The 17,800-nt window shown below is 42.1% G+C and overlaps 1 protein-coding gene across 1 annotated transcript in view; it reads right to left on the bottom strand.

Annotated features, from left to right (window-relative positions):
* The window catches only part of CNTLN (centlein), a 230,962-nt gene that overhangs the window by 173,092 nt on the left and 40,070 nt on the right, over positions 1 to 17,800 (bottom strand). Inside the window, 3 exon segments of the mRNA XM_058424186.1 lie at positions 2,739 to 2,918; positions 3,502 to 3,605; positions 3,608 to 3,632. Coding sequence (XP_058280169.1) covers positions 2,739 to 2,918; positions 3,502 to 3,605; positions 3,608 to 3,632 — 309 coding nt within the window.

The following is a 17,800-nucleotide window of genomic DNA, read 5'->3' as shown; positions in this document are numbered from 1 at the left end:
TGAAAAACATGTACAAAAAGATGCTGATACAATTCCCAAATTAAAGGGTTAGAGGCAGCCAACACTCAGCACCCCTGCATGCAGTTCATTTCAGGCTGTGTGGTGGTGCAAGAGTTGTTTTATTAAGTTAGTAAGTTATTTTTGTAAGTTTTATAAGAAGATTTTTGTAATGGTTCATTCCACTGTACCCCCCATTTTCTGTAATGGTTTCCCCCCTATGAGTTAGTTATATAACCAGTCGTTTTATGTCAATCACCCCCTTCTTCCACCTGTCCCTCTCAATCTCCCCTCTCTCCTCTTGGTCGCCCTATCTGTCACTTTGGGACCCTTCCCTGGATTCTGGAAAGATCCAGGAGAGTTGTTGAGTGATAGGCTGGTGCCCGGGGAATCCCCTCCTACTCTCTTGTGATTTGTTCTTTGTTCAGAAGTTGACACCCCCTGTTACACCCCCATGTTCCCTGGCTGGCTGACCCGTTGTCGCCACCCCTGGATCCTCCCCCGTTTATAAGTCTCCGTTCAGCTTTGATCTGGGCTCTCTCTGGGCAGCAGTGGTCTGAGGCGGAGCTCCTTGCCAGACTCCCCTTTAATAAATCACCTTTTACCCTGCTCAAATAGAGTCGACCCTTTTTCCGCCACTGTGGTCGTGATGCCATCAGGTCCATCTGCCAGTGCGGGGAACCAAAGACCCACAGGAAGGAGGTTGCTCGCCTGCTTGCAACCCCAACTTATCCAAGTTTGCTGCAGTGCATAACTAAGCTAGCCTGTGGTCAACGCCTGCTAGGCATGAGGGACACTGCGACAAGGCTGTCTAAATGAATGTGTACTAGTCAAGTTCTTTCTGGTATCTTCCAACACATAAATTCTTAGTACTTCACACTGAAGTCTGTCTCTAGGCCGAAACTTTTGGGGAAATCTTGTAGAAGACTGAGGCAAAGACAATATTCAGTACCTCTGCTGTATCTATTAACTTTCGTAATTACCTCATCATTCCATTTCAGCAGCAGGTGCCATTTTCCTTGTTTAGCCTTTCACTAATAAAGCAGTTCAAGAAATCCTGTATCGGTCATTATCTGCAACTCTCAACTGCAGGTAGGTTACCACTACACCCTTCAGTGTCCAGACAATGCTTCTGAACTCCCCCTCTACAGCTTTCACTGTTGCCACTTCCTGAATATTGTTTTCCACTTGCAGCCTACACTGGAGTCTAGTGGTGAATTCCCCATTTAGCCAAGCTGATCTCTTGAGACATCCACTTTTCACCCAAGTGGACCATACTTGGCTTGGAAGAAGACGTCTTTAAAGACATGACAGTTTTTCCTGAGCTCTTTACCCTTCAAAACTGCTTCTCACAGGATTCTACCTACAAGAAGACTGGAGTCTGCTTAACTCCAGGACTTCACAGTCATTATAGATAAGACTGCAAATGATTATTATCTTCTTAATCAGTTCTTCCAAGTTTGTAAACAGCAAATTCAACTCTGTGACATCCCTGGCTGTCTCAGGCAACATGAAGGCCCAGAAGTAACCTCTTTTACACTCTAGACAACAAGTTGACTTGTTTGTAACATCCCTCTGAAATACCAACACTACTAGCTCACTTTCATACAGTAGCCCAGCTCTTTCATTCATCAGCATGCCTCATCAGGCATGAAGACAGAGACATAAAAGTTATTCTGACTGCGATCACTGAAGGGATGGGTAACAGATTTTCAATAACTTGTCCAGTATTACAAGCGCTATATTTGACAACTTAAAAATTATTTCATCAGTTTGGCACACACTAGATTTTTCTCTCCCAAGAATCAACAAATAATTTCTTGTCCTGGGGACCCTATAATCCTTTCATCATAACCAGTCTGAAGAAGTCAATTTGAAATATCTTTATTTCCCATGTTAAGAGAACTGAATCAAGCTCTTTCAAAAGAGTTTCCATCACCACAACAATCCAAAGCATCACCAAAATTGCCAGTGCAGGAAAAAGGGCACTTCAGGGTGAGGTATAATTAGTTATTGCAATGAATGTACTTAGGTAATGTAAAAGAACGCAGCATTCTAAGTGTACACTCATCATGTAAACAAAAAGAGTCTACTACCTAGATGGGTATATAAGCAGCTGTTGAACAAAGATAAACCATGTTTGTGTCTCATTTCTTGGAGGAATTTAAAAAACATTAGCCATTTTCCACTAGAAAACAAGAAAAAGTATCATTTAAATAAAAGAGAAAAGATTCTGTACATGTATTCAGTTTTTTCCTTTTTTTTTTTTTTTTCTTTATCATAAACTATGAAAACAATTTTTTAATATACTGTAAGCAATAATAAGACACCTTACAGAATAGACATTTGGCGGCTAGGATGCAATTTATTTGGAACTACATGTTCCTCCAAAACAACAAAGATCAAGTTTACTACAACAAGATTATAGATAAGTAAATTACAAATCAAGAAAAAAATTGTGGTAAGACTTTTAAGCTTTTATTATTTCACATTCATATTATCTCAAAGTACATAATCTTTTATTTTTTAATGATCACATTTTAAGATGACTATTTGAAGTCAGATTTCTGCTTTGCAGCATCAATTTTTAAAAAGCTGTGGGTCTTAAGTGATAGCATGTAAATGAATGCAAGTCCCCACTGGTAGATTTGAATATATAACTTGCTATTTAAAGAAGTGTAGCAAAATGTCTGGAGAAGTTAATTCTCAAATAACATCCAGGAGTCCATTCCACTTCATACTGCTATTCTGGCATCATTGCCAGATTTTTCTTTTTTCCATTGTGCCTCCTGCTTCCTCAGTTTCTCCAGGCCACTTAGCAGGTCAGCACAGCATATATTTAATCCCTTATTTTCCTCCTCCAGGTTTTTTACAACCAGTCTGCTTTGCTCTTCCTTCTTCTGTGCACACTCCTCAGTGTCCTGTAGAACAGTACCACAAGGGCCGATAAACAAAAAAGTGAGAACTAATCAGCAAATATAAACTGTGCAGTTTTACCCTCACAGCAGCTTCTATATTTGATGGCCAAGGTCACCTGCGTACTTTTATTGGCCTCTTTCATGCAGGTGGAAGGGTCATATTTTTTAGCTGGATGACAGCTTTGATGAGTACACATTTGCAAAGAGCCCATTAATTGATCAAGCTGCCTTTGATGCTGTCCCCAGCTATTTTTGAGACCCACACAGACATATCCTCCCAGACCTCAGCTTTATCAATTAATAATGCCAGTCCCATCAGAATCTAATTACAAGAAGCCACATCTTCACACTTCTACTTTCTTTGCTCCATTTCCATCATTAACTATTTATCTGAAAGTTATAAAGCTTGGATTCTTGGCTTTAAAGCATCTTTCTCAGTTGGTATGTGAGAAAACGATAAGGTACAGCAAGGCCTAAGGCATTTTTTTCCTCCAAGCTTGTCACTTTCTGTGCCACAAAGGCTGACACTGCTTAAAAAGCTACTTCAAAGCTACGGTCTTATGAAACTATGTACAAGTCAATATACCTTAAGTTCTTGGCTTTTATCTTTAAATTTCTGATTCAAGTTTCTGAATTCATTCTTCAAACGGGCATTTTCCTCATCCACAGCACTTTTTCTCTGCATTAATCTATCTCCTGCTGCTGTCCTGTGAGCCTCTATTTAAAAAGAATTGAAAACCTGTTCATAGACAAAAAGCAAGTGCAAAAGAACATGGATGTTCTGTGTTTTAGGCCTATGAAATGTAACTATCTGACATATCTAGTTTTTAAAGCATTATTTTATTTCCATCATTACTTTAATCATACTCAAAACTGAATGACTATAAGACTCAGTAATGCAAATGAGCAACCTCCTGCTACTGAACAAAGAAGCCTATAAATGCAGAATTGAATGGAAATTACTCTGTGAAGCTTATGCAAAAACAGCCATTTACAGAAGTTGTATCTGTGTTCATGGATTAAGAATACATTAGAATACAGTTTAACTTGTACTTCTAGCACATCAAAAATCAAGCCAGAGCTGAACTCCAAATTCTCCAGAATTTCCAGAACTTGCCACAGTGAACAGAAATGACTATTGAGTGAGGCTACCAAAATGATTATGATAAAAATACATTTAAAGACAATTAAATCTGGCTGAATTTGCAGCTCAAGGATAATAATACAACATTGCTCAACATATTAGTTCATCCACATACAGAAAAATCTCACTGTCATGAAACAAGAACTTAAAACTTAAAAGTTTCTGTGATAATTTCATTCTCACGACACTTGCATTAAACACCCTCACTCTTCAATGCCTGTTAGAACTCTGTGTTCTTCTCCAGGAGTCTGCTTTAATTCCACACTCTGTTTTGTCCCATCTCTTTCTAAATCAAAGGACTTTAATCTATAATCTTTTCCTAGCAGTGACAACATAACTGTGGTACAAAACTGATGTAACTTTCATGTCGGTACTGAAGTGTAACTTTGCTTTGCTTTTAATACACAAGCTAAAATTTTGTTTCTGTGTACAGAAACAAAAAGTCATCAACAAGACAATATCCTTTTGATTATTCTACAATACATCTGAAAATATATGTAAGAGTTTTCAGTGTCTAAATCTTACATCTGGTTCATAAGTACGTCAGATATAAAAAAGAATGAAAATATTCTGAGTAAAAACATGCAAAACAGTACACTTGAAGTCACACTTAACCATTAAAAAGATGAAATATTTGTTCTTTGGATATATTGTTACACTTAAAGAAATAAACTGTTGCTGAGAGAAATTATTTAGTTGAATTTTAAAAAGGTATGTATTCACATTACTATGGAAAGCATCAGTAATTTTGATTGTTACCCTCCCACTCCCCAGGTCCTCATGGAATTGGAGTAAGTGGATCCTTTAAGTCTTCCTTCTAGCTCATTACTACTTACTTAACTTTTATCAAAACACAAGTCTGTACTTGGAGACACCCTTAAAACATCATTAAAAATTTCACCTATCCAAATAGACTTTTTGCTCTGAGCTAAAAATTCACAAACACACATTTTTATAAAAGCTTCAGCTCTTTAGGGCATTTAATCTCTGGGTACACATACTACTACTTTGTTTCTTTATACATTGTGTAGAAATTGGGAAGCATATGTGTATTTGTGAAGTGAAATCAGAGATATTTGGATTCTGTTTTAAATTGAATGTTTTCCAGCAATTTAGAGAATGTATGGAGACAGAATGGTACAAAACTGCAGCTAGTTATTTCAAATGTTTGTTCTGTACTGCTGAGATTAAATTTCCAACTAAAATAAATTATTTACTGTGAATACTCAGACAGATTATCCTGAAGCAAACTTGCACACTAATTACTTATTTCCACAATCGAACTATTAAACAACTAACACTTTAAACCAATCAAAATGTAAACATACCACATCAATCACTAAGCAGCCAACTCACTGGAGTAGTCTACAAAGTCCTCTACTGCAGCAGTAGTTAAACATTATCTATGTGAGTTACACTTGCACAGGAAAAAATGTTCCAAAGTTACATTTAAAAGTGTTTTTCTGGAGTATCACTTTGCATGCTCTTATCTTTTCCTCCAAATGAATTGAAATTTTACTTTCATATCTGCTTACTTCACATGCTTATAAAGAAGGGAGAAAACCCAGAAGCATTACTCGGAAGTCATGACTGGGTAGAAATAAGGGTCATAAAAAGGAACTTCTGAGATACAGACAATTAAGAAAAATTATCATCTGCCCTTTCCTGTACAGCTGTTTTCATACTTTGCTTCCTCAACAACCTATATATTACTTCATACAATAGGCGAGTAAAGATAGATTTCTTACTGCAGGGAACAAAAGTAATGTTCCTAAAAGACTACCCTATTCTAGTAGGCAAGTGAAACAGCAGGGGAAAAAAACATACCCGATCAACACACAGAACAACACAACCTCCTATATTAGGTTATTTTGACAGATTTCACTAGGTAAAACACCCATCAGGAATTCATCTGTTCCTACAGTATCTACTGATTTTTCTCTAGATACTATAAAGATAGTCTGACACTACACAAGAACAATCTCAACTCACACTTTGAATTGACTCAGTCATACTTGTTTGAATACAACAGGGCAAAAGCAATGTTTGACAGCTTGGTGGTCAAGAACCATAAAAAACCCTCATATAACTAAGGCATCTAAAGCACACTTCAACAAACTCTATTCTAAAGTGAATTTGCTCCAATGAAACCCAAAAGAAACTGATTTTATCCTTCTGTTTAGCTGGGGAGAATCAAAGAGTATCCCCTGTATACTGCCCCAAGCCCAGAGTGCTCCAGGCAACAGTACATAGAAAGAAACACTGTGACCTGGTGGAGCAGATCTTTCAATGTCTCAGAGGACTGTCATTCCTGAATTCATTTTCATCCTTTCCTAGAGCACAATACAATTTTTATTCTTCCATAATACATTGTTTACTGGCAAATACTATTTTTTTTTTTTTAATACCTTCAAATCAATCTGAAGAGGATGCAAAATCACATACCAAGTCAAACTGAGAAAATCTGATATGAAAACAACAGATCAAAACCAAAAGGTGAAAAAATAGCTCTTTCTTGTCTTAGCACTGAACACGTCAGTCTTTTCAAGGCAATAGGATGTTAAAACTATCTGTCTGTACTTCATCTGAATAGACATGAATAAAAGGTTTTAAATTAAAACCTCATTTTTACCATTGTGAATTTAGATGATATAGTATTATATGGAGATAGTGAAAGGGGTGACAAAAGCAATTCTTTAATGCTAGGAGTCTGATTCCAAAAAAAAGTGAGTTAGGATACAACTACCAGATGTTATGTACTGTTTGATATTGCAAATATCATCACTGAAATTCCAGTCTTTAGTGAAATATTTTTTAATCCACTACATAAAAAGCATGTGGACAGAACTATGAAACAACAGCTATATATGTCATTATTGCATTAAGTGCTTTCCAAATGTTCATGTTTTGGGACTCAAGGGAAAAAAAAAAAAAAAAAAAAAGAAAAAAAAAAAAAAAAGTTGGAAAACCCAACTCCTAATTCTGCATTTTGAAATTAATGAGACTGCACTACTAAATCAGTATTGCAGAGCTGCCTTTAACACGCTTGTGAAATATAAGTAAGAGTGTGTTTCATTTCATATGAAGTTAACTCAAACTGGAATAAAAGCAATCTAGCAGAAACACAAAACTGACATAACTTTCAATGTTGCTGCTAATACAGAAATGCAACAACACACTGGGTGCTGCAGCACCTCATGGAAAAATTCAACTCTGCACACCAACAACATTAAAAGAGTCCATCTATGAACGCAACAAAGGGGCGTGCATTTGATTTCTACTGCCAAAAGGATCAGGGTAACAAATAAATATTAAATTCTGTGCTTTCTTCATTGCATTCTTTACCAGGAGCTTTCACTTCTGTATAGGAGTCCACTTCTAATACACCACATGGGAAGGGAAAAAAAAAAAAAAAAAAAAAAAAAAAAAGACGTTAAAATGAACATAAACTAATGAAAAATTAAAGTATTTTCCCCCTGAATTTGAAGAAATCCTGACATCTTCTGCAGAAACATAATTAATTTAGTAATGAAATTATTTTATTAAAAATTAAATTCAGAAATAGAACTTATTTTAAAGTTCTTCTCAGAATTTCTGACATGTTTTCTCCCCTTTATCATCTCTTTGCCTCACCTAGTAATTGAGGCTGACTTACCACACTTTTAAATTCTCTTCTCCTTCAAACTTCTGTTTTCATTTCTAGCAGGAATTTAACAATAAGTATACACCAGTAAAAATGCTCCAGTAACATTTTATACCTTCCCTTGATTAAACATTCTTAAATTTTTCTCTCTATTTTCTCAACTTTATTAATCCTCATGGTTCTTGAACATCCACATGCATGTTCAACAAAAAGCATTGCTAGTCATATTCTCATACAGTCTTCCAAAAGAAAGAAAGAAAACAAACCAAAACAAACAAACAAAACCACTAAAACCCCCCAACTAATAAAAGAAGTTCACTTTCTTTCATCTCATGAGTTCATTAGATTCTTAAATTATTTTCAGATGTAGGACAAACAGAAGTTCAATGCAAATAGTTCATGAAAAGGTTACCATATGCTACGAGAGTCATCAGCTGCGTTCTGCAATCTGTACAGTGTCCTTTTAGAGTCTGAATGACAATAGCCAGTTGTGATATAAAATATGCGTTATTTTTAAATCCATACCTCTCTAAAAGTAAAACACTAACAGTGCTACCTGATTCTACTGTAGCTAGATTCCAGAGCATACCCATAGTCACAGCTAAATATTCAACTTAGAACTTGACACTTAAAAAAGATGAAAAAAATGATGAAAAATAGTAATTGACATATAATGGATTTAAATGTAATACATGTAACAGTATTTTGAATGCATATCCATTTTTAATTCTTACTATGTTTCATTCCTAACCGTCTGCTGTGGTTTGTCCTTACTCAGCTGTAATCTAACTCTTCCAAGCCCACTTCTCCCTGATTGGGCAGTGTCTTGTCCCTGCCTCTGGGCCCTGCCCCCTGGGGAAGAAGCCTGAGCGCGGGCAGGGCCTCGGCACTCTGGCACAGGTGAGCGATTGGGAAAAGTCTCCAGCCAAGGCAGGGCAGGACTGGAGAATAAAGCAATATTTTCCCTCCTGGAGAAAGAGCAGGCTCTTTATTTTTGCCATTGGCGGTCATCTAGTCTCATGAAGAAAACCCACAACTGGCGCCTTACGTGCGGCTCGAAGCCACAAAAGTTTCCCAAAAAGCTGGAAGAACCACTTGGGGAGCACGTGGCCAAGGAATCTCACGCAGGTACGTGAGTCAAAAAACGTAGCCCACCCACGCAGAGACACAGACCCGTCAGGCTTGGCGTTCACTGTGGAGTCTCCAAAACACAGGATTCCACGGGCAGGGCTGCAGTTTTCTCCTTTGGACTCAAAAATCCCATCAGAATGCTGCGAAGAAGCCCTCGACGAGCAGGCTGCTCCCAGAGAGAGTGACCACATGTTCGTGGAAAGCCGATCCTGGGATTAGAGACTGGAAGCTCTTTTTGCACCGAAAAGGGTCAGTCTCAGGCAAAAAGAGTGATTGGGAAAGAAAGGAAAGGAACACTGGATTTTCAGTGAGTACTACTTTCAGGTTTTTTAAGGAAAAATCTTTTTAAGAGGCATTGAACCTCAGGGAAAAGAATTTTTCCTTTCGCAGAAGGTTTTGCTTTCAGAGTAGAAACCTTCAAGGTGCTTTCTTTTGGCAGCCCCGGGGTGGGTGGAAAAGGAACCTGTTTCCCCTTTTTGGCTTTTTTTTTTCTCTCTCCAGCGAGGTTTTTTTTCCTTTTGGTTTCTCAGTCACAGTTAAAGGGGACACAGAAACTTAAAATCTGAGCCAAAAATGGGTGCTAGGCTATCTGTGTCTCAAAAAAGAGCCTATTATCAAATTTTAAGTGTCTCAGATGATGGGAAAACCCATTTTTCCAAGAAGCAATTAAAAATTTTCCTTCGGTGTTTATTTGCTCAATTTCCAGATGTATCATATGAGCAAATAAGCTCCCCAGAATTTTGGGAAACTGTTGTAAAAAAATGATCTCAATCAAGCTCCCCTAATGATAAAGAAAAAGCAAATTTTGCTTTTTGGAGCTGGCAGATTTTATTTGCAATGCAAAAACAAAATGAAAAGAAAAAAAAGCTGGTTCCCTGCGGACTTTCCCCCGTTTCCTCAGTTTCTCCCTATCCTGACTCCAAAATCGGATATTCCTCGGGATACCCCCAAACTTTCCCCCTGAACTTTCCCCAAAACTCCCTTCTTCCCCAGTTTGTAAAGCCCGGGTTAGGTTTACTTTTGCAGGCAGTCTGAGTACATAAAACCCCCACGTTAGTGAATCCCAAGCTAGTCTTAGTTCGGAAGGAGGGTCACAAGATGGAGGGGACCCCTTTGTTCCCCAAAATGGCCGAAGCCATGTGCTCTTGAGTCACAAGGAGCCTCTCTCTTTGTCTGTCCTCCTTCCTGCAATCCCTTCCTCCCCCTAGACCCCTCCTTCTCTTCGGTGCCGCCCCTGGCACTGCCCTCTCCTCTGACTCTGCCCCCTACCCTCAAACCTCCACCCTCCAACTCCACCCCATGTGACTCAACCCTCCAGCCCCTCCCTGCCCCTGGTTCCCACGGTTTCCCCACCCACTGTCCCGGTTCCCATGCCCTGGAGGTGGGGCTGGGGAGCCGGGAACCCAGAAGCAGGAAGTGATCCCAACTCTTATGCCCCGCTGTCACATACCAATGGTCAAAAAGAGGGGGTGCTGTCCACAGTAATTGGGACCCCTTCCCCCAACAAGCGATTCAGGATTTGTGCAAAGCTCAGGCCAAATTTGGACGTGAAAGTGAATACTTTCGCAGCCTTTTAAAAGCAAATTTAGCAGGGAATCCTATTGTTCCCTTTGACCTCCGGCACCTTTTTTCTGCCATCCTTTCGTCCACACAGTTTAGGCTTTGGGACTCCACATGGAAAAACAGATTATTAATAGATTTACTCGCAGATCTTTGGCAAAATCCTGAAACGGCTGTTGATAATAATAATATGCCAATTCGATTAGAACATCTATGTGGTGATGGTGAATGGGTCACAGCACTCAAGCAAGCTCAAGAAATTCCTTTAGCTGTTTTAGAGCGCATTAAAGAGACTACTTTAAAAGCATTCTTTTCAATCCAGCCTGATGAGTCCTTCCAACCTTGCAGTAACATAAAGCAGCTTCCATCAGAAGCTTTTGTAACATTTGTGAAGCAATTAACCCGAGCTGTCGAGTTACAGGTTAAGAATGAAGGAGCCCAGGAACAGGTCCTGGAGGAGATGGCACTGACCAATGCAAACGAACAGTGCAAGGCAGCCATCCTCAGCCTGCCCATGGAACCAGTGCCAACCTTAGATGACATGCTGCCTGTTTGTACCCAGAAAGTTCCTTTCATGAGTGCACACCTCACTCACAGTTCGAGAGATGCATTCAGACCACTGCAAAGAGCTGCCGCAGCAGACGCCATGCCCCCTGTGCCTGTGCCACAGCCACCACCCAAAAGAAGAGCAACATGTCTCCTGTGTGATCAGACTGAGCATTGGGCATCTCAATGCCCTTTAAAGAAGAAACTTCTGGACTTTCGGGACAATGGGGGCGGGGGGCCTCAAAGGTCCAAAGAGAATTTTTCAAAAACCTAAAATCTGAGTGCCAACTTTCCCAGCATGCCGACGTAAATAGGGCAAATCCGAGGAGGTGGGATGAAAAACTAGAAAACGCAAATGTTAAATTAAATTATCCTGCCAGATAATTTCAGCAGAAGTCACCAGATATGACCCTTTCAAATCATGAGGTGAGCAGACCCTGTCTAACCACAGAATGTCTCCAAAAGCCTTTTAGGTTGCAACTGACAAAATCCTTGCACCTAGGTGACACAGACTGGCATTTAGGTTCATTGGATCTACAGGCGCCAGCCTCCTGGCAACATGTTGGCAGTAAGTGTGTCATCCTTGGGGACACCAAGTACACACCAAGAGAGATCGAGATCCTTCCAGGTCTCATCTCATCAAACCCTAAACAACTAGTTCTCTGACTGTGCTGTGTCCACCCACCTTTGTTTCTGCCTAAGGGGCAGATAATAGCTCAGGCAATTCCAGCACCTGACCAGTTCCCTGAAAAAGATATCACAAGGAACAAACACCTTGATGTTTGCCCCACATGAGATACTGGGAGGGACAAACACATAACAGGGTGTGAGGTCTGTCACAGTCGGGAGGCAATAAACCTCAAAGGAGTTTTGGACACAGGCGTGGATGTAACGATCGTACCAGAAAGGATGTGGCCCTCACATTGGGAACTGCAATATGTGGCCAGGCACGTAGGAGGTATAGGGGGAATGAAATGGGCAAAACAATCAAAAAGTGTTGTACAAATAAAGGGGCCAAACAGACAATTAGCTACACTGCGTCCATTTGCTTTAGATGATTCAGAGCCCTTGTGGGGGAGAGATCTGATGGCCCAGTGGGGGGTCACGACTGGCATTCCAGATGCTCCCTGGTCACTGAAGAGCGCCCTACCCAGAAACTCAATTGGAAACTGATTCACCAATCTGGGTAGAGCAGTGGCTGCTCAGTAAAGAAAAATTGAAGGCGCTTCAGGAGCTAGTGGATGAACAGCTAGCTAAAGGCCACATTGTGGAAACCACGTCTCCATGGAATTCCCCAGTCTTTGTTATAAAAAAGGCAAACAAAGGCAAGTGGTGACTCCTCCACGATCTCTGTCAAATTAATAATGTCATTGAGGACATGGGTTCTCTCCAACCAGGGATGCCATCCCCAGCGATGCTCCCTCAGAATTGGAATTTGGCAATTACTGATATCAAAGATTGTTTTTTCCAGATCCCTCTGCACCCAGACGATGCCCCACGTTTCGCCTTCTCAGTCCCTGCCCTCAACCAAGAAGCCCCGAGGAAAAGATACCACTGGAAATTTCTTTCCCAAGGGATGAAAAACTCGCCATCTGTTTGTCAGTGGTACCTCTCTTCCCTGCTGTCCCCAGTGCACGCAGCTGTAGGAGAAGCCATCATCCTGCACTACGTGGATGATGTGCTCATGTGTGCCCCCAATGATGACTTATTGTCCCACATGCTTGACCTGACAATCAACTCTTTGGTTGCTGCAGTGTTCGAGCTTCAGGAGGAAAAGATTCAAAGGATGCCGCCTTGGAAGTAGCTGGGTCTGGAGATCAGTAAGCAGACCATTGTGCTGCAAAAATTGGCTGCCAAAATAACATCAAGACCTTAGCAGATGTCCAGCAGTTGTGTGGGTCCTTAAATTGGGTAAGACCTTGGCTAGGTCTGACCACTGAGGACCTAGACCCCCCCTCTTTAACCTTTTAAAAGGGGAAGAGGAGCTAAGTTCTCCTAGGACCCTCACCCAAGAGGCAAGAGCAGCCCTAGAAAAGGTACAGGACTGTATGGCCATCAGACAGGCCAACAGATGCAAATCAGACTTGCCATTCACATTCATCATTTTAGGCAAATTGCCACACTTACACAGGATGATTTTTCAGTGGGAAAGAGTGGAAAAATCAAAAAAGGACAAAGACTGTAGGGATCTCCTCTTAATCATAGAGTGGGTTTTCCTCAGTAACCACTGGTCCAAAAGAATGCCCAGGCCACAGGAACTGGTAGCAGAATTGATCTGGAAAGCCAGGACCCGGATCAGGGAGTTGGCAGGATGTGATTTTGAGTGTATTCACATCCCAATGGAGATAAACTTGGGCCAAATCACAAAAGCAATGTTGGAGCACCTGATTCATGAAAATGAAGCTTTGCTGTTTGCTCTGGATAGCTACACAGGTCAAATTTCAATTCATCGGCCTGCTCACAATTTAGAGAACAAATTTAGTTCAAATTGTCATTAAAAATTGTTTGGAGCAGGAGGCCTTTAAAGGCTTTAACCGTTTTTACAGATGCATCTGGAACATCTCATAAATCAGTAATAACATGGTAAAATCCTCAAACTCAGCAGTGGGAAAAAGATATTGTCGAGGTGGAAGGGTTGCCTCAGGTAGCTGAGATGGCTGCAGTTGTTTGAGCTTTTGAAAAGTTTCCTGAATCATTCAATTTGGTCACAGATTCGGCCTGTGTAGCAGGTGTAGTATCCAGAGCTGAACAAGCTGTACTGAGTGAGGTCTACAATTCTGCACTTTTCAACTTGCTCTCAAAACTAGTAAATCTGATCTCCCACCGAGAGCAACAATTTTATGTGATGCACATCAGATCACACACCGATTTACCAGGATTCATAGCCGAGGGCAACAGAAGGGCTGATGCTCTTGCTGTGCCTGTGGAGATGGCCCCACTCCCAAACATCTTTGGACAAGCCAAAATCAGCCATCAGCTTTTTCACCAGAATGCACCAGGCCTCGTCCGCCAGTTCCACCTAACTCGGGAACAGGCTCGGGCAATTGTGGCAATGTGCCCCTCGTGCCAGCAACACGCACTCCCAGCCCTGAGTGCAGGAGCAAATCCCAGGGGATTGAAGAGCTGTGAGGTACGGCAGACAGACGTGACACACATCATGTCCTTTGGTAGGCAAAGGTATGTCCATGCATCTGTATACATCTGTTCTGGAATTGTCTATGCCTCTGCCCACTCAGGGGAGAAGTCTAGTGATGCCATGAAACACCTAATACAGGCTTTCTCCTTCTTGGGCATCCCCAAATCAATAAAAACTGACAATGGACCCACGTACACATCCAAGGAGTTCAGAAGCTTCCTGCAGCAATGGGGAGTAGAGCACAAAACAGGCATCCCCTACTCCCTGACAGGTCAGTGTTGTAATGCATTAATTGGGTTTATATTTGTAATGTTCTTTTCTATCTGTCCCTGTCCAGCAGTGCACATCCCCCTCACTGAGATGAAACCTAATCTTGTTTCCTCCCCCTGAACACTGATTGGGTGGTGCCTCTGGGTCTCTCCTATGGGCCCTGCCCCCTGCGGGAAAAGGCCACGGCGGGGGAGGGGCCAGCACTCTCTGGCATCGGCTTTCCATTGCGAAGGTCTCCAAAGATGAGCAGGACACAAGAATAAAAGCAGAACTACCCAAACCGAAGTCAGAGTCAAGAGTCTTACTTTACCTTCGGTGGCTGTCTAGTCTCATGGGGAAGGCTACAACTGGCACCCAACATGGGGCTTGAAGCCACAAAAGGTTCCCAAAAAGCTGGAAGAACCACTCAGAGAGCACGTGGCCGAGGAAACCCACGCAGAGACAGAACCATCAGGCTTGGCCTTCACTGTGGAGTCTCTAAATACAGGACTCTACAGGCCACGGCTGCAGTTTTATTCCTTGGACTCAAAAATCCCATAGGAGTGCCTCAAAGAAGCCCATGACCGGCAAGCTGTCTAGGGATGGCCACATGCTTGTGGAAAGGTTATCCTAGGATTAGAGACTGAAATCCCTTTATGCTCCAAAGAGGGGTCTCCAGGTAAAAGGAGTGATCGGGAAAGAAAGGAAAGAAACACTGGAATTTTGGTGAGTATTACTTTCAGTTCTCTAAGGGAAAATCCCTTTCAGAGGTGGAACTCCTCAGAAAAAAGGGTTTTTTCTGTATCGGGGGAGGTTTTGCTTTCAGAGTGAACCTTCAGAGTGCTTCAGAGATAGCACACTTATTTGGGCAGCCTTGGGGGGGTGGATCCCCTTTTTGGCTTTTTGTCTCTCCAGCAAGTTTTTTTTCCTTTCAATTTCTCGGTCACAATAGGGAGAACACAGAAACTCAAAATCAGAGCCAAAAATGGGTGCAAGATTGTCTGTTCCCCACAAAAGAGTCTATTATTATGTTTTATATGCCTTGAATAATGACGAGACACATTATTCAAAGAAACAGCTGAAAAAAATCACCCTGTGGTTATATTCTCAGTTTCCACGCTTCTCATTAGAGCAAATAATCTTCCCAGAATTCTGGGAGGCTATAACAAAAAAAAATAGTTGAATCTGGCTCCTCAAACAATAAAGAGGCAAATTTTGCTTTTTATAGCTTAAAAATTAAGTTTGCATTGCAAAAGCAAAATAAAAAGGAAGCAAGGCCAGTTCTTTGTGAATTTTCCCCAGCTTGTACCTTTGCAGGCAGTCCGAGTGCTCAAACCTCCCATCTTAGTGGTCCCCAGGTGGGGGGGTCACAAGATGGAGGGGATTCCTTTGTCCAAAATGGCCAAAGCCATGTGCTCAAGAGCCATGAGGAGCCCTTTGTTCCTTTGGTGCCACCCCTGGCACTGCCCTCTCCTCTGACTCTGTCCCCTACCCTCAAACCTCCACCCTGTGACTCCTCCCGGTGTGACTCAAGCCTCCAGCCCCTCCCTGCCCCTGGTTCCCACGGTTTCCCAGCCCACAGTCCCAGTTCCTGCACCTCGGGGGTGGGGGAGCCGGGAACCCGGAAGCAGGGAGCAATCCCGACTTTTCTGCCATTCAATTAGCAACCCAGCCTGATTAGTCTTTCCAACCTTATAGTAAAACAAAGCAGCTTCCATCAGAAATTTTAGTAATATTTGTACAATGTATAACACGAGTTATCGAGTTACAAGTTAAGAATAAGGGAACCCAGGAACAGGTCCTGGAGGAGATGGTTCTGGCCGATGCAGACAAACAGTGCAAGGCAGCTATCCTCAGCCTATCCACAGAACCAGCTCCAGCTTTACATGACATGTTCCAGGTGTGTGCCAGGAAGATTCCCTTCATAAAAGCTCATCAAGACCAGAATTTCAGAGTCAAGCCACCACAAAAAGCTGCTGCAAACACCATGCTTCGTGTACCACAGCCATCGCCCAAGAGAAGAACGTGTCTACTGTACGATCAGGCTGGACATTGGGTATCTCAATGCCCTTTAAAGAAGCCATTTCTGGACTTCTGGGACAATGGGGGTGGGAGGTCTCAAAGGGCTAAAGGGAACTTTTCAAAGAAACTAGAAAATGTAAATGTTAAACTAAATAATCCTGCTTTAACCAGTTCTGCCTTTCAGCAAAAGTCACCAGATATGATAGGAAAGGATCCAGTGACCAGAGAAACAAAAAGTCCTCATGATCAGGTCACCTGGGGTTGTGGGTGTGCCTATGTGTTCACTGCCCCAGATGTCAAGTGGGTGCCAGCCGAGTGGGTGAAACCTTTCATCCCTAAAACTGCAAAACCCCCTGCAGAGGGCCCACAGGTGGCCCACGCTGCCTGGAAGAGGAGAAAGCGCCAAACCTTCTCCTTCTAATTATCATTATTCCTTGACAGTGTCTTTCTAAACAGTTTGCACTAAAGGTCATTTTTCTTTTGCAACTTTAAAGGTACTCAAGGTCTGAACTCTGAGCATCTCCCAAGAACTGAGCCTTCCTCCTTCTTAATTTAATAAGAAAGGGGGAGATGTTGTGGTGCATTAATTGGGTTTATATTTGTAATGTTCTTTTCTATCTGTCCCTGTCCAGCTGTGCCCACCCCCCCCTCACTGAGATGTAACCTAATCCTGTTTCCTCCCCCTGAACACTGATTGGGTGGTGCCTCTGGGTCTCTCCTATGGGCCCTGCCCCCTGGGGGAAAAACCCACGGCGGGGGAGGGGCCAGCACTCTCTGGCATCGGCTTTCCATCGGGAAGGTCTCCAAAGCGGAGCAGGACATAAGAGTAAAAGCAGAACTACCCAACCCGAAGTCAGAGAGTCAAGAGTCTTACTTTACCTTCGGCGGCCATCTAGTCTTGTGGGGAAGGCTACAGGTCAGGCCATCGTGGAAAGGACCCACCAAAATCTCAAAATGGTCCTCAGCCAACAACATCAGTCTCTAAAACTAGAAACACCCCAAATCCAGTTGTCCAAAGCCTTGTTCATGCTGAACTTTTTAAATTGCACGTTTGAAAATCTTAACCCACCAACTGTGCGCCATTTCAGAGAGAACTGCCAACTGCAGCTGAAAGCAAAGCCACCGGTAATGGTAAAGGATCCAGCAACCAGAGAAACAGAGGGTCCTCATGATCTGATCACCTGGGGTTGTGGGTATGCCTGCGTGTCCACTCCCCCAGGTCCCAAGTGGGTGCCAGCCGAGTGGGTGAAACCTTTCATCCCTAAAACTGCAAAGCCACCTGCAGAGGGCCCACAAGTGACCAGTGCTGCCTGGAGGAGGAGAAAGCGCCAAACCTTCTCCTTATAATTATCATTATTCCTTAAGAGTGTTTTTTTAAACTGTTTGTTTGCACTAAAGGTCATTTTTCTTCTGCAACTTTAAAGATACTCGAAGTCCAAACTCTGAGCATCTCC

The sequence above is a fragment of the Hirundo rustica genome, chromosome Z (assembly GCF_015227805.2).
Source record: "Hirundo rustica isolate bHirRus1 chromosome Z, bHirRus1.pri.v3, whole genome shotgun sequence".
NCBI classification, from domain to species: Eukaryota; Metazoa; Chordata; class Aves; order Passeriformes; family Hirundinidae; genus Hirundo; species Hirundo rustica.
This window is presented reverse-complemented; position numbering and strand designations above follow the sequence as displayed.